Here is a 21,211-nt window from a genome sequence, read left to right on the forward strand (position 1 = left end):
GTCAAGGTCAAGGAAAGATACGTTGATGGTCACTGAATATGAGAAAGAAACAAGGAAAATCAAGCAACAGAAAGATTGGGTTTTCGGGTGGAAAACATGAAAAAAGGAAACAAGGCGCGACTTGATAATAATAATAATGACAAAGATACATTGTTACATCATCATCATCATCATCACAGACCGCGTCGATAATGTCATATTGGTACCCACCCACATTGGATGTCCACTGCATAGATGCATGTATCCGTGAAGTATAGGCCACATGTATAATCGTATGCATGCATATAGATATCGTAAGGAGAAATATGTACAACGCAGACAGCGTTCCAGAGGTTGGATGGGGCAACTCAATGCGACCAAGAAGCGTATCACTTCGCTCGCATTACACAATCTGGAGTTTATCTTGTCTATCAAGATAATCTAAAGCTCTGGTCTTGCATGTCAACCTTTCCCTCTTACTTTCTGGAAGGACCAATTTCTCAAGAGCCTCGATCACTCCGTCGTCCTGCGATGAGCACAAAGGCGGATCAGCTCTTGGTTTTCTTGTGAGCTCGACATGAAGTATCTCGACGAGGAGAAGACAGCAGGTCGAGCAAGAGAGAAGTAAAATGAGAAGGACATACCTCGACACCGGATTTCCAATGGTATGGTACCCAGTGATCTTCTTCTTCTTTCTTAGCCATCCACCACATTTTATTTCTGAAATCTTTTATACTTCCACTTCCATCATTATCTTCTTCATCCAACAATTTCCTCTGAGGTCTCAGATCTTTCACTGGACCTGGAGCAGGTTTCTTTTTACCTTCATCATCTGAATCTCCATTCATGCGTCTACTCGGTTTCTCTCTCGCTTTCTCATCTGCATCATCTAGATACGTCAAGGAAGTACGAAATTGATGTACTTTAGATATCGGGTGCAGGTGAAGAGCGCCTGTCATACATAACGAGCATCAATCAGCGTCTCCTCAACAAGATGTGTAAGAAGATGATACCGACCTTCTCGAATAACGCCTGAATAATAACCTGTTGCGTTCGGTACAGGTTCACTTCTTAATCTCATTTTATCACCCCATTTTTCTTTATCTTTCGATGATGATTTCTTATCTTTTCCTTTTTTATCTTTTGACTTTTCTTTCGAACTTGAACCACCTCCACCTGCTCCAGAAAAACCATATCCACCTACGATATCATCTTCACCACCGTTTGCGTTTTTGACATTGGTCACGAAACCTAAATCTCTCGCTCTTTCTTCTCTCCAATAACTTTGACCTGCATCTACCGGTATCTCAATTTCGACTCTGCCAAACTTCTCTTTTACTCTAGCTGAGATTTCTTTTCCCCTATCCCTTGCCCAGGTGGGAACGGATAAAGATCGATGTTGTAATGGATATTGATATATATCAAAATGAGGTGAGAGTGTTGAAGACAAGTAAATTGGTAATGTAGCTATTGGTTCATCATCTTCATCGTCTGAGTCTGAATCGATATTTATCGCTGGGAAAGGTCGAGTTGTTAAGTTAGGTAGAGGCGGTGAAGGTTGTCTAGGGATGAATGTAGTTGAAGGTCCAGGTACATCTGTCATGTTCGCTTCTGGAGCGGATAATTCAGGTCCATCGGATTCTCGTGCATCAGGATATGAGTTGATGGTATCATCTACCTTCTCTATAGGTATTTCGTCTGGCGGAGCAGCTTGCGTCGACATCTTGGGGGAATTAGTAGCAGTCGATAAGGTAGAAATGGGAGGTGAATAGTTGACAAATGAGAATTTGTACCTTTGAACATGTCTGGAAGTGTCAACTTTTGAAATTAGAACTTGACTGGCGGGGACTAGGGCAAGTTAGGCGCGACATTTCCGGACTGTGATCAAATCAGGCGCGCCGCGGCCTGCAAATCGGCCGTTTACGTAAGTATCGTTTCAGTGGCAAGATCCTTCGATATATGAATCACGAATCGGATTTAGATGTTTTGCTTACATGGAATTGCGATAGTTGAAGACAATCACCATCGTACCCTCTACATCATCATCTGTGCTTGTTCATAACATCGACGTAGAAAAAGACGATGTCATCCCCTTCACCCCATTCCCGCGACTCGTCCGCTCCTGCATCTACCGATCATCCTGAACCTACTCATCCACCTTACTCTTCTTCTTCTACACCATCCAATTCTCCTCCTCCACCTACAATATCCAATAACAACGATCAAGATTTCTTTTCTTCTTCGAAATTATTTTCATCACTGTATAACCGGCCATCATCTTCTTCATCTCCTAATCCGTCAAATCCACTATTACCTTCTTTACCTAATAATACAGCATCGGCATTAGCATCCAAGTACGATCCATCATTATCATATTTTCAATCATCCTCATCGTCTTCATCCTCGTCTACGTCATCTATTACTCAAGGGGTGATACAGCAACCTCCCAGAATACCAGAAAGATGCTTTTCGTTCTGTTCGCAAACAGATGGAATTAGACCTTTATGTAGAATGTTCTGTTTGAGGAAAAGACAACCTATTTTAACTCGAGAAGAACAGCTAAAACGTTTACGTCCATCGATATCTTCCAACCCGAATCGATCAACCCCGATTGATGCTGGTGGCGGATCATCATCATCATCATCATCATCAGATGTACCATGGTACAGGATCCCGTTTGAGGCGTTACGGAAAAAGGTCGATCCATATTCGTTTATATACATAAAAGGTACTCCTGATGGTGTAATAGGTAGATATATGGAAGAATTGGAATGGGATGATGGTGAATACGATTTCGGTTCAATATCAAGAGGTGTAGATAGTGGTGTTGTAAAAGGTAAAAAAAGGAAAGAAGGTGAAGGATGGGTTTGGTTAGATTGGGGTGATCATGGGTGAGTAAATTTCCGTTTATGAATGATCGTATATCTCTTTGACGATTCGTGTTTTGTCACATTTAAACAGAGCTAATCTTACGATGAAAACGTTACATAGCTCACTCCTTCATTTACCTTTATCGACGATATTCCATCCGATCCTCTCAATACCCAATACTCTCTCTAACCTGCTCACACCCTCTTACAACTTGCTCAAATTGTATTCTACCTCATTCAGCGATGGTGCACAACTTCGATCACTGGAAAGGTTCTCCAAGGAAATAGAAAGAGGAGGCGCTACCGAGATGCTGGGTAAACTCAGGGGATATTGGGAGAAAAGAGTAAAAGAAACTAGAGAAAAAAGAGAGGAAATGATGAAACAGCTCAAAGAGGAAAGAGGTAGGGAAGTTGAAGGTGGTAAAGGAGAGTAGAGGTTGATCTGTATAAAGGCAGATGAATAGACGTCTGATTTCTGGAGTAACTTTTCCTTGTCGCTAGTAACGACACGAGTAGTCAGGTCCCATTCGCGAATGATTTATACGCAAGAGGTAGAAGACAGATAGAATCTTCAACGAGTACAAGTACAAATACAATCACTCATCACATAATGTATTCATGCCAAATCATGTATCATCGCAATACACTAAGCCATTCTTAGCCAAACTCATGCATCAAAACAAATACGATTGTGACTGCATTATTGACCTCACCCTCCGAATTATTTTCGCTCAACCCTCATTCGAGCAGAAGCATTCTTTATTCATCTCCCTTGCACACTTATAGGTGTAGTCGAATTAAGCCTTAAACCAACTTCTATCAGGTGTTCTATGATGTTTCAAGGCGTTTTCTTCTTTGTTCCATTCAATCTCTTGAGCATACCTGACACCCAAAATAGCAACCACGACGAACAACAAAATCGAAATGATTTGTGGAATCGAGTAACTATCATTTTTGATTGATTTCCCTTTAACCCAGATGTCTACACGACGAGTTCTTGTTTTCTCTCCAAAATTGATTCTTGGTCCTAAATCAACTTGATAGTTTGGATCCTCGAACCATACGAAAGCCCTCTGTTTAGATAAATCGAATAACAATTTACCACCTATGGAAGCTGAGAATGAAACCTCATTTATCCGCTTGTAGACTCTTGAAGGTAAGAAGATTTCAGTCACTTCCTCGATTGAAGGTGAATCAGTCGTGATGCGCAGTGATGAAGTGTAGCGATGAGTGAACAATCCAGCTTCGGAGTCGTATGATGAAGAAAGTGGTGTCCCAGCTGTAGCCACGGCATAAGGACGCTATGCATGTAAGAAAAGTGGTGTGGTAAGCGTTTGATGAGATCACACGCGAGAGCAGGGGCATCTTCGTAGTATGAATGACAAGAAAAGTGATGAGATTGAAAAAGGCTGCTCTCCACTTACAACGATTACATCCAACAGCCTTCCTCCAGCATCAAAGTCCTCTGAATTTTCAGCTTTCTTGAGCGCAAGCGATCGATTGTAATCAGAATACCAAGAGAAGTTTTCAGCGTTCCACTATATTTTTATACATGATTATCAGCCTTCAACTTCGTATAATATGGAATATGACACCAACTCACGTCATCTCCGATATCGTCCCTATTTGCTGGGTTATATGTCCACAAGCTATTCGTATCTGCGTCAGCTTCCGCAACGATAAGAATGGGGAAGGAGAAAGGAGCTCACTTGAACCCTACATTCGCACTTTCCATAGCGGAAATGAGTGAATCCATCATCCTTTCTTGCCATTTCCAATCTCCGGTCTTCAGTGCATGTTCGTTACTGCATGACTTGGTCAGCGAAGATGATCTGAGGAATGAACTCCAAATAGATTAAACCAGCGAGGCTCGTTGAGTTCCGACGAATTTACTCACTTCAGATCCATGGGTACACCACATTCACCAATGACCACAGGTACAGCACCGAGCTTGAGTCTAGCTTCAAGGACAAGGTTTTTGATCTGTTTGGCGTAGTTTAGTTTTGCGCCATTGGCACCGAAGTATAGGGCTTTGAGGATGAACATTCCCTGTAGGTTGAAATGGTGGTCAGCTTCAATATTTAGTAGAGCTTTGACGTAGAACAGGACAGCATATGATGCGATGAAGCGATACTGAGATTCACCCTAGATAAGCCTTGTACATTGACGGTCATATTTCCAAACTGCTTTTTGAACAAAGCGTTGAGATCGTACCTATATAAAAAGGAGTCAGTCATCTTTGTATTCATTGGTCAACAAGCGGGAAATGAGTGCTTACCAATGAGGAGTGTAAACCATATTGGAAGGTCTTTTATCTTCATCCCAAGTTGGGCAATATTCATTAGGGATAGTCTCAACCATTCTCATTACTTCTTTTTGTTTTCCGTTAGATGTCGCTTTTGATGATTGATGTTGGTTCAAAACTTGTTCCCATTTTTGTACAAAAGGGAAATAGAAATCATTATAGAAATCGATTTTTTCACCTTTACGATTTTTGGTGAAATAATCTTCTTGTAATGCTATTGCTGAAGATTTAGCTTGACTCCATCTCCAAACACCTTCTTTTTCCCATGGACATGAATGTTTGTTCCATGCTGATACACCTTCTGGATTAGCTGTTGTGTAACTTGAGATTTTCGTGGGGAATGGGAAAGTTCTGGTATACACTGGAACTCCAGAAGTTGGATGACCTGAACCCATGGAGAACGACTGTAATGGTGAAGGGAAAGTACCCAAATGAAGATCTGTATTGTAGTTCTATACATCCACGAGTGTCAGTATCGCGTTCTCTCAACTTGTTTGAGAAGCAACAAACCTACCCATTCATGTATGGAGGAGAGTCCAATGTATCCAGGATGAGGTTCGTTCATGAGCTGAAGTTGCAATGTCTGTCAGCTACGAATACACGGTGTATTTCAGTACGCTTACCTCGAAACCCATTACACTTTCAACATCGCCAACAGCTTCCACCAATTTACCAAACATTGACAAGAAGGCATCTTGGAGATAGTTTTGTATGTTGACCTTTTTCTTCTTTCCATCGGATGCAATACTGGAGACAGTCAAGGAAGGAGCGAAAGTTTCACCTCCCCAAAAGAGTGTGCTAAGTGAGCGCATTAGCCTGGAGTTCTTTTGAGTGTAGAGTGAAGAGGGTGGACTTACTTCATACTAGCTGCAGCAAGCTTTTGATATCCTATCAATCATACATGTGTGTATGTAAGTTTCTTATACTAAAGCCGTTTGAAAGGCTAATGATTTTATACAATTAGTGAAGAACTCACCGGTAGGCCATAAACCTCTTTCACCAGATAATCTACCACCTTTAATACCATCCAAGAAAGCTGCACCTGACAAAGCAAGATTATCACCATCGTTTGAAAGGTCAAATCCAGCTGCACAAAGTGTCCATCCTGGTGCACCGGACTATTGTTATATCAGATATGAAAATGCGATTCATCAGATGAAATTCAGTAAAGGCTTCTTTGGAATTCGTTCGATTTCTGTTTAAAAACGATAGACTTACACCTCCTGAATACCTTGACCATACATCTTGATGTATAGCCTATCACTCTTTTTCGTCAGTACTAGAGTAATCGGAAGATTGAAACGAGTAAAGAAAACAGGAGGATGGATGAATAATCGATGGACTTACAACATAAGCTACTAAACCGTATTTCTCCATACTCTGTAATAACTTTCTCAGGTAATCGAGATACTCTTGATCGTATATACCCCTAAGGAATACTTCAGCAACGATGCGACACGATAGGGTGTGTAGTACGACTTACTGTCCTTCATGTTCGACTGCGTCCCATGTGACTGTTATCCTTACTATTCATCGTGTATACACAGTGAGAGATTAGCTTTTTTTATTCATTCCCCTTCTTTGTCCAGAGACAAATAACGAGATTGACATGAGATGAGAACTCGTGAGGTGACGTACAGAATGTTAATCCCCATGACTTGAGTCTTTTCCAATGTTCATCAGCTTCTTCTAATGGGAATGGTCTATTGACATAAGTGACCTGAGCATGATCGTGTATCTTTGGTTTATTCGATGGTCTGAATCATCCATTTCCATCAAGCAATCAATCAATCAATCAGCTCATCTCTTCTCTTCTCGAGTATCAGGTGCGGAGGTAACGGCGTGGGACGTGGGACAAGCGAAGAATAATCAAATCTTGACTTACACTTTACTTGATCCACTAATATTCGCTCCTCTGAGACTTAGGATTCTACCGTGAGGATCAACGAAATGTCTACCTTGAATCGTGATATCCTTGGCTGTCAATTGAGTTACAGGGAAAGAAGGCACGTCTCCTGTGGTAGTGGTAGTAGTGATAGACATGTTGTGTGTCCTCTCTTTCGTCCCTTAGGTTCAAGAATATACGATTTTATGGGACGAACAAGTATACAGAAGCACTGAAGCCTTTGTCGTTGGAATTGAACTGAATTGCAGCAGAAACGCGAAAGAGATATTATTACATTTTTCTGGTGAGGTGAAAACAAAACTAATATCTTTCGGATCGTATGATCGTATGGGGTGTATGAAATGAATATGAAGAAATGAATCAATGGGACTCCGGGTTTAACGGTGACGGTCAATAAGCGGGGTTTGAATGTACTACTACGCAGTGAAAAGGTGAAAAGTATCTCACATTCCTCCCTGAAAGGGATGGGTTGAGGGGGATGCTGTAGCCGGCGGTGAGGATGACAAGCGAGATCAGGTATATGTCCAAAAGCAGAAGCAAGGATGATACATTTGATACAAGGAAGAGATCTTTTATCAACCATCAACTACTACTAATCCATGAGGAAAATGTCCCGAAATTCCCAAATCTAAAGTGCCAATTCATCTTCATCATCATCGTCTTCTTCTTCAGCTTCATCTAATAGACTTTCAACTTCCGTATCTTCTTCTTCTACTTCTTCTTCCTCATCCTCACTCTCTTCATCAACAGGTTGCATCTTACTTTTCTTACTCCTGGCGTTACTTGTTGATCTCGATTTCTTTGGAGTTTCTTCATCTGACACTATATCTGAAGGAGCAGGGGTGACTGAATCTCTTGCTTTAGAGCCACCTCTTCTGGGCGCAGATGCGGTTGAACCTGCTCTTTTACCTCGTCTAGATCCGATTTCAGATTGAGCATCGATATCTTTCTCCTCACTGAATATCCCCCCATCAATCTGATCAGCTCACGCAGTTATCTGATTCAAAGGGGACGAGGGAAACTCACACATCATCTATGAAACCAAACAATTCTTCCACTTTTACATTTTCACTCCCTTCAGCTCTGAAGGAGTCTTCGTTGAATATTTCTAGTTCGGGATACTTCTTCAGTACGGTTCCTTCGAATCTGACAAGAGAATTCTTGGAAGACGCATCTCCGAAAGGTCGCTTAGCCCGTATCGCATTGACTAGTGCTAGCAGTGATCTCAATCTCCAACTATCTACAGTACTGTCATCCGCTTCTGGGAGATTCAATTTTGATAGGAAGGTTACTGATGCTTTACGCACTTCCTCTGATTGAAATGGATCTGTCAGCTGATCCATTGGTCATTGTCTCCATCCTCGTTCAACTCACTAGACGTTTCGCTCAAAATCGATTTCAACATTGCCTCCGCCAAATCGAGATGAACGGTGGTATCTATTGTTGCACCTTCCCTCTCGCTACATATCTATCAGCAGTGTTCCAATTGGTAGCTCAGATATTGACTTACACAGTTTTTTGAGGATCAAGCCAATCAACCATCATCAACCCCATTTGAGCGAGAGGAGGCATTTCCTCATCTTCAGTTTCTTCCGAGAGTTGAGATAGAAGACTGAAGGTATCGGAGAAGATCTGATCATATCAGACTTGGTCAGTGGGCATTCAGGTCGGGGGCATAATCAGGAGAATTGCACTTGCAGAAAGCATTCGCCTTTGGTTACCAGCTGAAGAGTAGCAGTATACAGGTAAGAAGTAAGTCAGGCACTGTCGAAGTGATTGGTTGTCCGCTGTTTCCGGGGAGAAGTAGAGTAATACAAGCGATTGCAAAACCTGCTCACAAGAGGCACAAGGATCAGCTGATATTCACATCCAAATGTACGTGAAAAACGTACCGTCTCATCCGAGATCATACCGGCTAACATCAATTTGGCAACACCCTCACAAGCAACAGCTTGAACTTCAGGTGAATCTTGACTGAGTACATGTCTGACCAATTCAACAACTTTATCCGGCTGAAATGCAACATTTGGATTTCAGCTTTCAATCGATCAATATGACAGACATATAGGCACGTACCGCCATTGTCTTAGATACTAGATCATTGATATCATGTACCATCAAAAGATCGAAGACTACTTGACAAACTCTACCTTTCAACTCATCATCTGCGGTCGTCAATTGTTGGATAAACAGCCCGAACGAATTTGCCGCCATTTTCTGTATCAGGAGGGTAAGCTAATATTGTTCGTGGTCAATCTCGACATAACGACTTACAGCGTCGATCATACAACAAAGACCTAAACAAATTAATCCTTGATCCCTCAAAGCCGGTTCTTCTTTATTCCTTACTGCAGGAATGATGAGATCCGGTAACAAACCATGAAAGACTGAATTATCTTGTAGATTCGTATTCACCCTTTCCAACAGACTTATGCAGATCAAAAGACATCTGAGATCTATTAGGGCAGCTTTCATCCTTTCTTCTGGATCTTGGGAATTGATTCGTTGAGTCGCGACGGATCGACGTCGAATCATTGATTGATCACTGACTGAAGACATCTGACTGTCCATTGGAGGCTCATCGTCATCTGCTTCTCCACCTTCTCGAAGCTCAGTCACCACATCAACTACCACTCTTATCAGATCTCTTTCTCCATTTGCAATTTTAGATAAGACATCGAGGCATTTGGGAATCAATGATTCCGGTAAGTTTGCTTGCGATATCATTTCACCTAATATGCAAGTAGGCATGAGCTTAACATTGATATAACACGCGGATTTGTTGTACACGGATCGACTTACGAGCAAGCTGGAACATCTTCCTTCTACCGATCTCATCTGCGTAATCGAGATTGACAGCGAGTTTGAGTAGTTCCCCGACGATGAACGTTCGATCTGTGACATCTTCATTACCATCATCGGTCGATCCGACCAATTTGTTATATTCATCTTGAATGCAGAAAGCGAGAGCGATTACGACCGGCAGTACTTCCTCGAGTCTAGCTTCGTCCTGCAGATTGTATATATCAGTTGTGCCGTTCAATGTTTGATACGACCAGGAATTGACGTACCTTGTTTGAGATGCAATGATCAACGAACACTCGAGCCAAAAACGCCTTTTCGGGAGTAAGCGAATTCCAAAATGTCTCTGGATTTATGATAAGCTGCTGCTGTGTGTTGGTTTTCAGACTACCCAGCTTACCATCAAATTCAATTGTATCCAGTAAATCAGGCCTTGTAACAAATACCGAGATTAGGGCTTCTTCCGCAACTTGACTAGAAACAACGTCGAAACGAGATAAGAACTGGATTGCGATTCAAGTCAGTCTGGATAGCATTTTGAATCTCAATGTTTGAGTTATATATACTTACCTCGATCAATTCTCCTTCCACCAAATCTACCCATCCACCCAACATTCCCGCAGCGGCCTTTCGTACGTTCCCTTCTCTATCGCCTAGACCGTTCCTAACAATCTCTTCTCTCTGTGCGATAGACAGTACCCTAGCATCAGGAAGTGCAGAAGCTGACAAAGAACCTGCGTATACCGTTCGTCTCAAAATCGGGTCAACATCCCTTGTCCTAGCTAAGATATGTGGCAGAGTCGTTGGTGTTCGAGGAAGATTATACAAAGCAGCTCGTCGAACCTCCCTATACACGTTGGAGAGTCAGCGAGAGGCAACGTATGGCACAGTTGAGATTGTATTCTCACGCTGCAGGATCAAATCTTAATAGATCTAGTAGAACTTCGCCTAATGATTCTTGTCCTTCTTCCAGTTCATCCTCATCTTCACCGCTTTGTAATTTAGCTAATCCTAAGGCTGCTTGTACTCTCACGGCGGCTTCTTTGTCTCTCGATCGATCCAGAAGTGACTCTCGAAGTACAACATAAAGGTCATCACTACAATCAAATGCTTGATTAGTGGTATCAGATAATATGTTGATAGTGATGGACGGCTCACTCCATTTCTCCCAAACCGTTGATCATAGATACGGTCAATAAAGTGACTCTGAACCTGACATTCTTGTCTTTCGCCTCCATTCCAGCTAAGAGATGTTTGAGTAATTTGGTTACGAATCTTGATGAAAACGTTTCGACATCCTCTTCATCTTCACCCTCAGGTCTATTTGCCGCATCTAGATAAGATATGGAAGTCAGGACAGGGTGTATATGAGATACTAGCTCAATGTATCAAGCTTCACAGCTGTAAGTGCATTATACTTACCTTGTTCAGTTCCATAAGCAACGTATCCAGCAATAAATTTCACTACTCTATCTGCAACGCTTACACCTTTCTTCACTGGTAAAACTCGATTGACCATTTCGATGAATCCATTGTTGAAAGCCCTTTCTCCGAGTAGCTTGATTCCTTTAGGAGTGTTCTCAGTTATGGTAGAGCATTGATTTTGGATTTTATGGAGAGAGACGATATTTTTACGATGATTGGCAGTCGTATGTTGGACTTGTTCGAATATTGGTGGAAGAAGCGTTGGAAGTGAATCGGTTAGGAAAGAAGGTGTTAATGCTCTTGAACGATTTTGTTTACCTGATGAAACAGCTACCATCTTGACGGAATGAAATCCTTTCTAGGCCAGCTCGATCAGCTTATACTTCTACGTTCTGGTTTGGATATATGTGATGAGATTCAGTATTCAATCCAACTACAATCTGTCATCCAAGTGATTTTGTTGCTGAAGAAGGCATTATTTGTTGATTTGTTTACTCGACACGCGACTTTCTGCTTTCTGCTTTCTGAGACTGTTTTACGTAATATACCCTTGACGCGTCTTTTTTCTCATTTTGGAGAGTGACTGAAATGTCAACAAACAACAAATGAAGAATATAATATACATTCCTTCAACAACATTCCCAACTCCATCTCATAACAGTCCTGACTTCAACAATCGATACTCGGAATCGTTGACGCTTTTTGGATCCGTGAAATCGTAAAAGCGTCTCCCTCTAGTTCAGAACTGAAAATCACGAGGGGATCCCTTCTTCAAGCATGTCTCAACAATCTCGTAAACCGAATGGACAAGTTCTACCTGGATTCCCAATGTTGGGATTACCAGAATTGATGGAATGTTTGTCTGCGCTTGGTATACCTGCTCAAATGGAAGACTTGGCTAAACCTACTCCTGGAAGTACTCAAGGTATTTATTCAGGTTTGATAGAAGCTTTGATGGGTGCTCCTATGGAAGCTATTGAAGGTCCTAAGAAAGCTTTATTGGGAATGATGGAATACAAGGTGAGTCATAATATCTCCAGATCTAACGCAAGATGATTGGGAGAACGTGAAGGACTGGCATTGTGCTGGGAAAGAAGGGGAATCGAGAGCGTTCCTGACAATGCTTTTGATCGATAGGAAATGTATAGCGACGCTCTTCAGTTCACAATGTTCTTCAGACATTGGTATGTTTGTCCTCCTTCCGCTAGTCTCAAATTCAATATGGACTAGCTCGTGGTCTAGCGTCTGTTCGAAAAGAAAAAGTATACTGATAATGTGCCTATTTCAGTCGAGACCTAGCTACCTTATGTGGAATAACAAACTTCTCAATAGCAGATATCACCAGACCAGAAGCTGCGAGGTTCAAGATTGTTTTGAGTGGAATAATGAATTTTGCGAAATTCAGGTGAGTCCATTCACACTCGTGTCACCCATGGACTATCCTAGATACTGATGTATCATTTTTGTAATTTGCAGAGACGAGAGAGCGCATTTCCAAGGTCAATTACAAGCTAAACTCCAAGAACAAGCTGATAAGTGAGCGTTTTCCTCATTATCCGGTACCATGTATCTCTGCGAATATGCATATACTGACTTGACTGTTAACTTGTGTAGGACCGTATCTCTACGAGAAAACATCGATCACGTAGAAACTCAAATTAGTGAAATAACGTATGTATCGCGTATCGTCTTCGCGTATCCCTCATCTATTCAAGATTTCGATAATGAGATATTCGCTGCTTTGCATTGGATTTAGCGAGCTGACACGAATGAACTTATCTTGTAGAGCTCGAAATGCGGCAGAAAAACCACAATCTGAACAAGCACAGAAGCGTAATGAGGGACTTCGAGCTGAACTTCTTGAATTGCGAGGTCAGCAAATGAAATTGAGTCAAGAAGTGGAGGAATTGAAGAGAGAAAGACAAGGATTGATGGATCAAGCTGTGGGTATTCGCGTTGAAGGACAACAATGATTGTTGTCGTCTAATATTTGTATCAATGGGAGATTCGACTGAAGCTGACGGGTGATATCGTGATTTGACTGTTATAGGCTCACAACGCTCATTTGAATACACAAGTACAACAACAAATCCTCTCGGCCAAATCAAGATTAGTTCAATCGCCCGATAGGATCAAAAGACAGATATCAGAAATGACATATACGTTATCGAACGAAAAGGGGAAATTGTCTTCGTTCCAATTAAAAGCAAGAGAATTATCTAATCGATTAGAAGTTATTTCATCCCTGGAGATGGATTTGAAAGGTTTGATAGATTTACAAAAATCAATCGAAGAACAGAAACAGAAAGTCGAAGAAGCCAAAAGAACAGAATCAAACTTGAAATCAAAGACTGAATTAAAAGAAATGGAATTGAAAAACTTACAATCAAAATATCAACAATTAGAAAAACAATTATCCAATGCAAAAGATAAATTAGGTAGACAACAAGAAATGATGTCTGACATGCAAGATAAAGGATTGAAAAAGATTGAACAATTGAAAGCTGAGTAAGTCATATTTCAAGTCAACACGAATAATGTGAATGAAGGGTGGGACCTTTAGCGTCGAGCATTGAACATGAGGCATGAGAGCATAGCTGATTTCTTTTCTTTTTCCTTTTCGCAGATATAAAGTTCGCACAAAGGAAAGAGGCGTATGGCAAAAACAACGAGATGTTCTATTGGCTGAACAAAGAGAATTAGAGAATGAAATGGCAAATTTCATCTCAACTCATGAAAATGAAATCAATGATTTACTACAGGAATATTGGACGATGAGAAGACAAGCTGGTAAGTCGATTCGATATCACACCTTTTCCAGAAAATACCAAAACCCGTTCAGAGTTCAAGTAGGATATGAGCTGATCAATGTTGATGTCTTTCACGTGATCACAGAGGATTACATGAATACTATGACTGTTAAATTAGGTTTACAGTTAAAGGTATAAACGTCCAATAGATTTTCTGTTTATACGAAGATGGGTTCCTCCAAGTCGGCTGTGCCGTTTTTGCTTTTTCGGGTTTTTTTCTGGGTTTACAATTAGTGATTGAATTCAAGGGCTTTCGATATAATATGGTCTTAGGTTGTATGTATGATTGTCAAAAAGGGCTACAGCTAAACATTGTAATGCTGCTGTCGTGAATAAGTGTTCTTTGAATGGTCGTTGAAAGAATAGTCAAAGATATAATCTTCTTAACAACCAAATTCATTTCTCAATTTATCCCCCCAGCTAAGTTACACACATTTGATAAAACGCCTACAACTACTACAGACACGCCGATTACTTAGATAACACTTTGAAATTTCACCTAAGATACACTGAGCCAAAAAGGAAGCTTTTCAAATTCGCTTTGTCCGTCCATCCCTAATCTTACTCTCAATCAAATCAAGAATAAATGAGAGGTAGGGCAAGGAAAAAGAATGATAAAAGAGGAGTCGATCAATAGAGATTAGTTGATTTTTCCTTCTTCTTAGAAGCTTCTTTTTTACCATCTTTATGAAGTTTGGTAATTTGTTTTTTCCAACCGACTATTGGCGAAGCACCACGAAGACACACACAGTCAGCCAGGTGTACAGATCTGGACCTGCGTGTGATGGGAATTGAGAGGGCAAGTGTATAGACTTGTACTTACAGCAGGATTTACAATTGGCATTACCATGAGATTTACACATGAATGTACCGTCTTTCTGGTTCTTGAAATGAGCAGGGAGTTCAAGTGCGCTTCTTGGTTTAGGGTCGAAACTGCAATACAAAACAGGTGACAGGAGAGATTAGTGAGGATGACGAGAGGATTTCACTCATATCATATAGAGAGCATCTCGAGATGGGGTCGAGTGGAAGAAGCGAAATGGAAGAAGGGTACAAGAACGGTTGATTTGTATTGAAGACTATTCACTTACCCCATCATAGCATCATTGTCTATTCGATCAATACAACGTCAGTCTGATGATCTGGCAGTCGAACAAACAAGAACAAGTTGATTTGTCTCACCTTCTCTAGCGTCAAAGGCACATTGTGTACAGACTTCAAGACCGTGTTCGCAGAAAAGGGCATCGTTGATTTCGACTGAACAAGAATAAGCAAATCAGCGTGAGTTGAGCGAGCGATTTCGATATGAAGATCGACGAGAAATGTGTGATGGGTAGGAAGGAAGCACAGGACATAGAGCCATTCCCGCAAAGTAGACTTCGTTTGGACAAGCTTAGAGACGTGATTGGACTCACTAGATTTATCGGTACTATGAAAGTTGTACAAGTGCAAGTCAGCGGGTACGAACGAACGAATGCTGAAATAATCCGGCGAAACGTATGATATTTCCCGCGACATGGGGAAGAGACGAACATGATTGCGATGGCAAGAGAAGGAAACGGTCACTACCTATCACCCACCCTCATTGTCCCGCATCACCCACCACTCGACCCCGCCCCGCCCGCTCTCCCTCCTGATACCGTGGGATGGTGGAGTTATACTCACTCAGTGGGGGAGACACTAAGCTCAGTCATGATGAAGTATCTGTATATAAACGTAGAAAGTCGAATGGGGAGAGCGTGAAAGCAGAAACCGTGTATCAAGTATGATATATGATCGTTGGATAGAGAAAAGAGGAAGATGGTGAGTCATTAATTCATGGGGGAATCACTCTTTGTATATCCTTCAGTCAGTCTAGCATTCGTGGTCGGGTGACTTTCTCTCTCTTCTCACCTTTCCTTGCTTCTGATTTGATGGGAACTGTCCATCCTCTAGTTGTATTTGTTTGGGGGGATGACATACATCATTTCTCTGCTTTGCTTCTTACACTACCACCACTACCACTACCTGTAACGATGTGACTTGTGATCAGTTGACAATTAATGATTATTCACACCCGGTTATCACACCCCACGGGGGATGACCCAGCACAGCCAGGAACAGGAACATGTATTGATCTCTCCAATTAAAATTACCGTATCTAGTAACTCCGGCTTTTAAACATCTTCTATTTCTGCTCAACTCCGATAGTGGCTGTGGGATGATAGTGACATTTAGTGAATGCTACTCTAGCACGTAGCATGATAATAAGCATAGGTTTTCTTCATCACCTCCATCTATGTAAATGAGTTCCAAGTGGTATTCAGTCCCAATGACCGGGTATTTAGAAATCAATTCCGTCATATATACAGTATCATCTAAAAGGTCCATCCGTTCATCCCATTCTCTTCGTCCTTTAGATTTAGATACAATGTCTGAATACGCTCAAGGTTCTCTCAGACGGCTTTACCTTTACCTTTACCTTTACCATCTTTACCAGCTGCTCCACTCGCTCTCCAAGCACTCAATATAGCATCGATGACATCCTGTGTACCATCGTTATTCCTGATGGACGTGAAGAGGGTGGGGCCGTTTTCTCTCATTTTGGCTGCATCACGCCTCATCACGTCTAATGAGGCTCCCACATGAGGAGCAAGGTCAATCTGTACACGAAGTAGATCAGCGTGGATTTTGATCTTCTTGCCACATTGGCACACACGTGACAAGGCTTGATTTACTCACCTTGTTGACGATCAGTAAATCAGATTGGGAAATACCAGGTCCACCTTTACGAGGGATTTTATCACCTCCACTAACATCAATCACGTAAATAATATAATCGGCCAGTTCTCGAGAGTAGTTCGCTATACGTAGAAGTGTGAAACCTTAGCGATCTCTTTTATTACTGGGTTTACATATTGATCTCCCTCGATCATTTACCGTGAGTTGAGTATTCTCTCATTCTCACGTTGATACCACTGACACTCCTCTTTTACTTTATGTATTGGAAACTCGGCTCACCAGCTAGGTTATCTCCACCGCTTTCCACGAATAACATCTCACAGTCGAATTCAACTTGTAATTCTTCCAATGCACCCATATTCGCGGAAATATCTTCTCTTATAGCTGCGTGTGGACAGCCTCCAGTTTCGATCGCTCTGATACGTTCAGTGGGGAGAGCTTCGTTTCGGATCAGGAATTCTTGATCTTCTCGTGTGAAAATATCGTTTGTTACCGCGGCTGTATACACGTGAATGATGGATGAAATGGAGTAGAACGAGGGATAGGATAGCACATAGGTTTCGATTAGTATTTGTCTCTCTTTGCGCAGAGGTATCATCAGGTGATGACTTACCAATATTGTATTCATCCCTTAGAGCTCTGCATAGAGCGAGTAACAAAGCGGTTTTACCAGATCCTACAGGACTGCAAGTTCGCACGAGGTGATTATCAGTACTAATCCCTTGAGAACAGACTTTCCGAACTTCCTATTCATTACTATCCTTGGGTTCCTCACTTGTGCGAAACGTTCAGCGTGATGACTCACCCTCCGATACCAATTGTGAATCCACGTTCTTCCCAATCCCTCCCCGAGTAATCTGGCATATCACGTTCAGAGAATTTTCCTATGTACGTGAGAAGAAAGGAGGTAGTGTCAGCGTGTGTAAGAAGTAATTTTGGGATCACTCCAACGGGTGCTTGAGTGTCAATATCTTTTCTCCTCTCCGCACAGTAGACAGGAGAGCTGTAATGTACATTTACACCCATGAGTTCCGCCGTCTTCCCCCACTCATAATGCTCCCATGTCCTCAGAATGCAGCCCCAGTCCACATCCAGCCTATCCCGCCAAGCAAACTTCAGTACTAAAGCTCAATCACTCACCTGCATGTTCCAAGTGTTCATGAGTATGACCATGTTCGTCCGGTGTCCAAATGCCTTCACCGTGGGAATGAGAATGTCCATTATGATCATGATCGTGAGAATGATGGTATGCAGGAGACAGATCATTCGTCGAAGAAGAATAACTTAGTGGTCTAGATGAATCTTCATCGTGTGTATGTGTATGTGTCAAAGACGTATCTTGGGCTGCGTTAAGTGCTGATGTGAGTCGATCAGAGAATTGACAGATTGGCTGGGACATTGTTCAACTCGTATATAGCTTTCGTCCGTGTTTCGTTGGTTTGGCTTGGTTTGGTTTGGTATGGTTGATTTAAGGTCTTGGCGTTTCTTCGTTATGCTATTTGCGAATGAGTTGAAGAGTATAAGCAGAGAAGGAGATATTGAAATGTTACGCTTCGTTGTTCAATCTGAACGAGCTTGTTGTAAAAGCAATGTCTGTTCCGTGAATGATACCAAGCAGACTCGTGTTCGTGTATTCGTATTACTCGTATTATTGTTACGAAGTGATAGGTTATAATCGGTGTTTTGTCGGGGTCAAAAAGAAATCGTATGCTGATTATATTATTGACTTTTCCAATATTTCATGGTGCTTGAGCAATTAATGTCCTGAATAAGGAATGTGCGAGTGGAGGTGTGGGATCAAAACCAACCCCCATCCCCCCTGCCCCCCTTTTTTGTAATGGGAATGGGAATACAAAGTGATTTCGTAATCACTTTTCAAGGGTAACGGTATATGGTATTACAAACAATTCCTAATACACTTTAAATCCGATATGATCATTTTCTGTTTTGTGACTAATAATGATTTTACTTCCTATCGGTCACCAAATCCTTTTGCAAAATGCCGCACGCGCACAATCCCCCCTTAATTAAATTTCCCCTCGTGCCCCCTTCCTGGCATTTTGGGGATTTTTACGGGTCTCCGAAACCGTTCAACATGTGAGAAATGTATCATGATCTTGGGAAGATTCTACGACTATGAGTAGAGAAGATTCGAATTGAGGAGGAACAGTCCAGAGCGATTGTGACGTAATGCATATCCCGCAATATGTAGATCTGCTTAATCCTAAGGGCCGCGCGCGACATGTCTAAGTTCGCGTAGTAGTTCGTCTGAGACTAGTTCGACGTTGAATATTGCTCTCTGACATACCCTCATCCTCACCCGCCATGACCAACGGCTTACTTTCCTTTGATCTGGTAGGTATGATCGCCTCCATAACGCTTTTGAACGTCTTGAACATTTTTCCAAGAGCGTTCGCACTCTGTACTTCCTTTTCAGGTTGTTGCTGTTCCGTATCATCCATTTTCTCGTCGTTGCTATTGCCTTGATGAATCGCCTCATCCTTCTGTCTCTCCAGTTTTACAAGATCCACTTTCTCTTCCTTGACATTTTTCAGTTCCTCAACGACATCTTCATCCGCTTCTTCCTCTTGCTCTTCTTCATCGTCACCAACTTTAACAGGTAATTCAGGTTGTCCCTCTATTCTCCTAAAAGCATATCTACAAACTCTCAGTCCTTTTGTTAACCCTTTTGCCATCCAAGCTTTTTCAACTATGTATAAACCATCATACCTATATCCTTCTGCGGGAGCATAGACTGAAGGGAGCTTGAATCCACGTATTACTCGAACAGGTTTTCGAGTTTCGGATGATTTCTTTGGAAAAACAGCAATCGTACTGTCTGTCAGTCGAAGTCGAACGAACGTGATTGTCGGCTTTGTATGGTTAAACGAAACTCACTTTTAACGCTGCGTTGAATCTGTTATCGAAACTCTGATCATAGCTCTGTTCAGCCGTTCTCAGATTCTTCGGATTGGTTTTGGTCCCTTTTAGATCCCTTCCACCTGATCCAGTATATGTGAAAGCGTATCCTAGATCGACACTTTATCACCACATGTAAGGGTTATCAGTATTTCCAATGAAGTCTCTGAGTAAAGTGAAACGGATAACCAAAATATCCACTCAATCATCTGGGTATCCACCACTCAGTGCAACGCTCCAAGCTCCAACCTCCGCGTTTCCTGAAATCCCAGCTACGGTTGGTCTTTCGATATACACGAGTCAGCATGTGTGCCAATCGTAATCGAGAACCAATAGACAGAAGCTCACGCATGTACGGCATCTGTAGAGCAATCCATCCTAATACATTTTGTAAGCAATCTTGGTATACTGAATGAGTTCTTGCTCCAAAGGACATACCTCGTAGGCCAACATGTACCAACTTCTACTCCTGGTATATGACCGAAGGATTTACTATTATTTTTTGCCATACCATGGATGACTCGTTAGCTCTTATATTCTATCATAGTGAGAATCGGAAAAGGGACATGACATACGGATCTTCTGTTCTTGTACCTAATTTTTGAGCTTTTCTTTGCCTCCAATCATCTCCCTCCTTGTCCTTGTCATCATCGCTGCCATCATTTTCATCCCTGGTTCTCTTTCTCCTTTGCACGGGCACGTCTTCTCTCCATAACGGTGAATCACCTTTATAATTAATCGTAAGACCTCCAGCTCTAGTTCTAGCTCTTGAGCTTCTTCTTCTCGTCAATCCAGAAGAATTTGATTCCGGTGAACCGTTTTCGCTTTCAACGATAATCGATTGACGAACTCGTATTGATCTAGGTGTTTTCTCAGATTCAACTTTGAGCGAACCATTCTCCTCATCGTTCTTCTTTTTCTGTACTGCTTTTCGGGTTGGAGCTTTCGGTATAACGGGAGCTGAGAGTCCCAAAGATAAAAGTAAGGCTTCATTGTCCCTATCGTAGTCTGTCAGCCATGTTTCACTAAGGATCGATGAGGATTCGAGGATTTGAACTCACTTGATATTCTGGATACGCTGTTCCTCGTACGAGAGTGACATCCTGGGCGAATGACCTGCGTGATGAGTTCAGTGCAGCATGGATTGAGACATGCTGAGCAGCACGAATAATAAAGATCGTTCATGCCAAAAAACAAGCGCGTCAACATTAATTCTGAAGACTCCACACGCGTTACATATCCCACGTGATGTCATACGAGTAAGGGACTGTGCCTGAAGTTGTTCGGGGTCTTTATCTTCCCGATATGATTTCTGTGAGAGCATGCGGTCTTTCTGGTCGCTTTGAACAGATGAATTGACAAGTGTGTGATAAGCATATAGAATAATGTAAACTATCGAATGTGGAGCTGGACATCAACGTTCATGCAGATTGAGATACCGTTCAACTTCACATCTCGAATCAAGCTGCTCAAC

General features: G+C 41.8%; 8 protein-coding genes across 8 annotated transcripts; 2 read left to right on the top strand and 6 right to left on the bottom strand.

The window, feature by feature from the left end:
• Positions 1 to 382: 382 nt before the first annotated feature.
• On the bottom strand, positions 383 to 1,702 carry IL334_007668 (uncharacterized protein; the record flags this gene model as incomplete). The annotated part of the gene is made up of 3 exons (XM_062939358.1): positions 383 to 505; positions 624 to 931; positions 997 to 1,702. 3 exons carry the CDS (start codon positions 1,700 to 1,702, stop codon positions 383 to 385), a joined length of 1,137 nt encoding a protein of 378 aa, XP_062795409.1.
• Positions 1,703 to 2,061: 359 nt separating this feature from the next.
• On the top strand, positions 2,062 to 3,283 carry IL334_007669 (uncharacterized protein; the record flags this gene model as incomplete). The annotated part of the gene is made up of 2 exons (XM_062939359.1): positions 2,062 to 2,870; positions 2,971 to 3,283. The coding sequence occupies 2 exons, from the start codon at positions 2,062 to 2,064 to the stop codon at positions 3,281 to 3,283; spliced, it is 1,122 nt and encodes a 373-aa protein (XP_062795410.1).
• A 363-nt stretch (positions 3,284 to 3,646) lies between these two features.
• Positions 3,647 to 7,197, bottom strand: IL334_007670 (uncharacterized protein; the record flags this gene model as incomplete). The annotated part of the gene is made up of 16 exons (XM_062939360.1): positions 3,647 to 4,150; positions 4,274 to 4,387; positions 4,453 to 4,498; positions 4,559 to 4,654; positions 4,747 to 4,898; positions 4,994 to 5,063; positions 5,128 to 5,606; positions 5,669 to 5,722; positions 5,778 to 5,952; positions 6,012 to 6,042; positions 6,131 to 6,272; positions 6,373 to 6,411; positions 6,502 to 6,583; positions 6,638 to 6,680; positions 6,793 to 6,911; positions 7,040 to 7,197. 16 exons carry the CDS (start codon positions 7,195 to 7,197, stop codon positions 3,647 to 3,649), a joined length of 2,304 nt encoding a protein of 767 aa, XP_062795411.1.
• Positions 7,198 to 7,688: 491 nt separating this feature from the next.
• On the bottom strand, positions 7,689 to 11,624 carry IL334_007671 (uncharacterized protein; the record flags this gene model as incomplete). Its single annotated transcript, XM_062939361.1, has 15 exons — positions 7,689 to 8,016; positions 8,087 to 8,372; positions 8,435 to 8,520; positions 8,571 to 8,692; positions 8,759 to 8,890; positions 8,953 to 9,072; positions 9,137 to 9,277; positions 9,335 to 9,792; positions 9,863 to 10,070; positions 10,132 to 10,208; positions 10,263 to 10,365; positions 10,433 to 10,709; positions 10,771 to 10,959; positions 11,021 to 11,195; positions 11,285 to 11,624. 15 exons carry the CDS (start codon positions 11,622 to 11,624, stop codon positions 7,689 to 7,691), a joined length of 3,042 nt encoding a protein of 1,013 aa, XP_062795412.1.
• Positions 11,625 to 12,064: 440 nt separating this feature from the next.
• Positions 12,065 to 14,235, top strand: IL334_007672 (uncharacterized protein; the record flags this gene model as incomplete). Its single annotated transcript, XM_062939362.1, has 9 exons — positions 12,065 to 12,307; positions 12,425 to 12,471; positions 12,576 to 12,692; positions 12,764 to 12,823; positions 12,902 to 12,958; positions 13,074 to 13,230; positions 13,338 to 13,795; positions 13,914 to 14,077; positions 14,183 to 14,235. 9 exons carry the CDS (start codon positions 12,065 to 12,067, stop codon positions 14,233 to 14,235), a joined length of 1,356 nt encoding a protein of 451 aa, XP_062795413.1.
• A 492-nt stretch (positions 14,236 to 14,727) lies between these two features.
• Positions 14,728 to 15,791, bottom strand: IL334_007673 (uncharacterized protein; the record flags this gene model as incomplete). The annotated part of the gene is made up of 6 exons (XM_062939363.1): positions 14,728 to 14,816; positions 14,921 to 15,030; positions 15,189 to 15,207; positions 15,280 to 15,354; positions 15,513 to 15,526; positions 15,763 to 15,791. The coding sequence occupies 6 exons, from the start codon at positions 15,789 to 15,791 to the stop codon at positions 14,728 to 14,730; spliced, it is 336 nt and encodes a 111-aa protein (XP_062795414.1).
• Positions 15,792 to 16,532: 741 nt separating this feature from the next.
• IL334_007674 (urease accessory protein UreG) lies at positions 16,533 to 18,217 on the bottom strand (the record flags this gene model as incomplete). Its single annotated transcript, XM_062939364.1, has 6 exons — positions 16,533 to 16,739; positions 16,819 to 16,940; positions 17,098 to 17,316; positions 17,432 to 17,502; positions 17,624 to 17,702; positions 17,959 to 18,217. The coding sequence occupies 6 exons, from the start codon at positions 18,215 to 18,217 to the stop codon at positions 16,533 to 16,535; spliced, it is 957 nt and encodes a 318-aa protein (XP_062795415.1).
• An 847-nt stretch (positions 18,218 to 19,064) lies between these two features.
• Positions 19,065 to 20,839, bottom strand: IL334_007675 (uncharacterized protein; the record flags this gene model as incomplete). The annotated part of the gene is made up of 7 exons (XM_062939365.1): positions 19,065 to 19,631; positions 19,717 to 19,847; positions 19,959 to 20,020; positions 20,086 to 20,115; positions 20,176 to 20,229; positions 20,313 to 20,735; positions 20,799 to 20,839. 7 exons carry the CDS (start codon positions 20,837 to 20,839, stop codon positions 19,065 to 19,067), a joined length of 1,308 nt encoding a protein of 435 aa, XP_062795416.1.
• Positions 20,840 to 21,211: the final 372 nt, after the last annotated feature.

Source organism: Kwoniella shivajii, chromosome 11, assembly GCF_035658355.1.
Source record: "Kwoniella shivajii chromosome 11, complete sequence".
NCBI lineage: Eukaryota > Fungi > Basidiomycota > Tremellomycetes > Tremellales > Cryptococcaceae > Kwoniella > Kwoniella shivajii.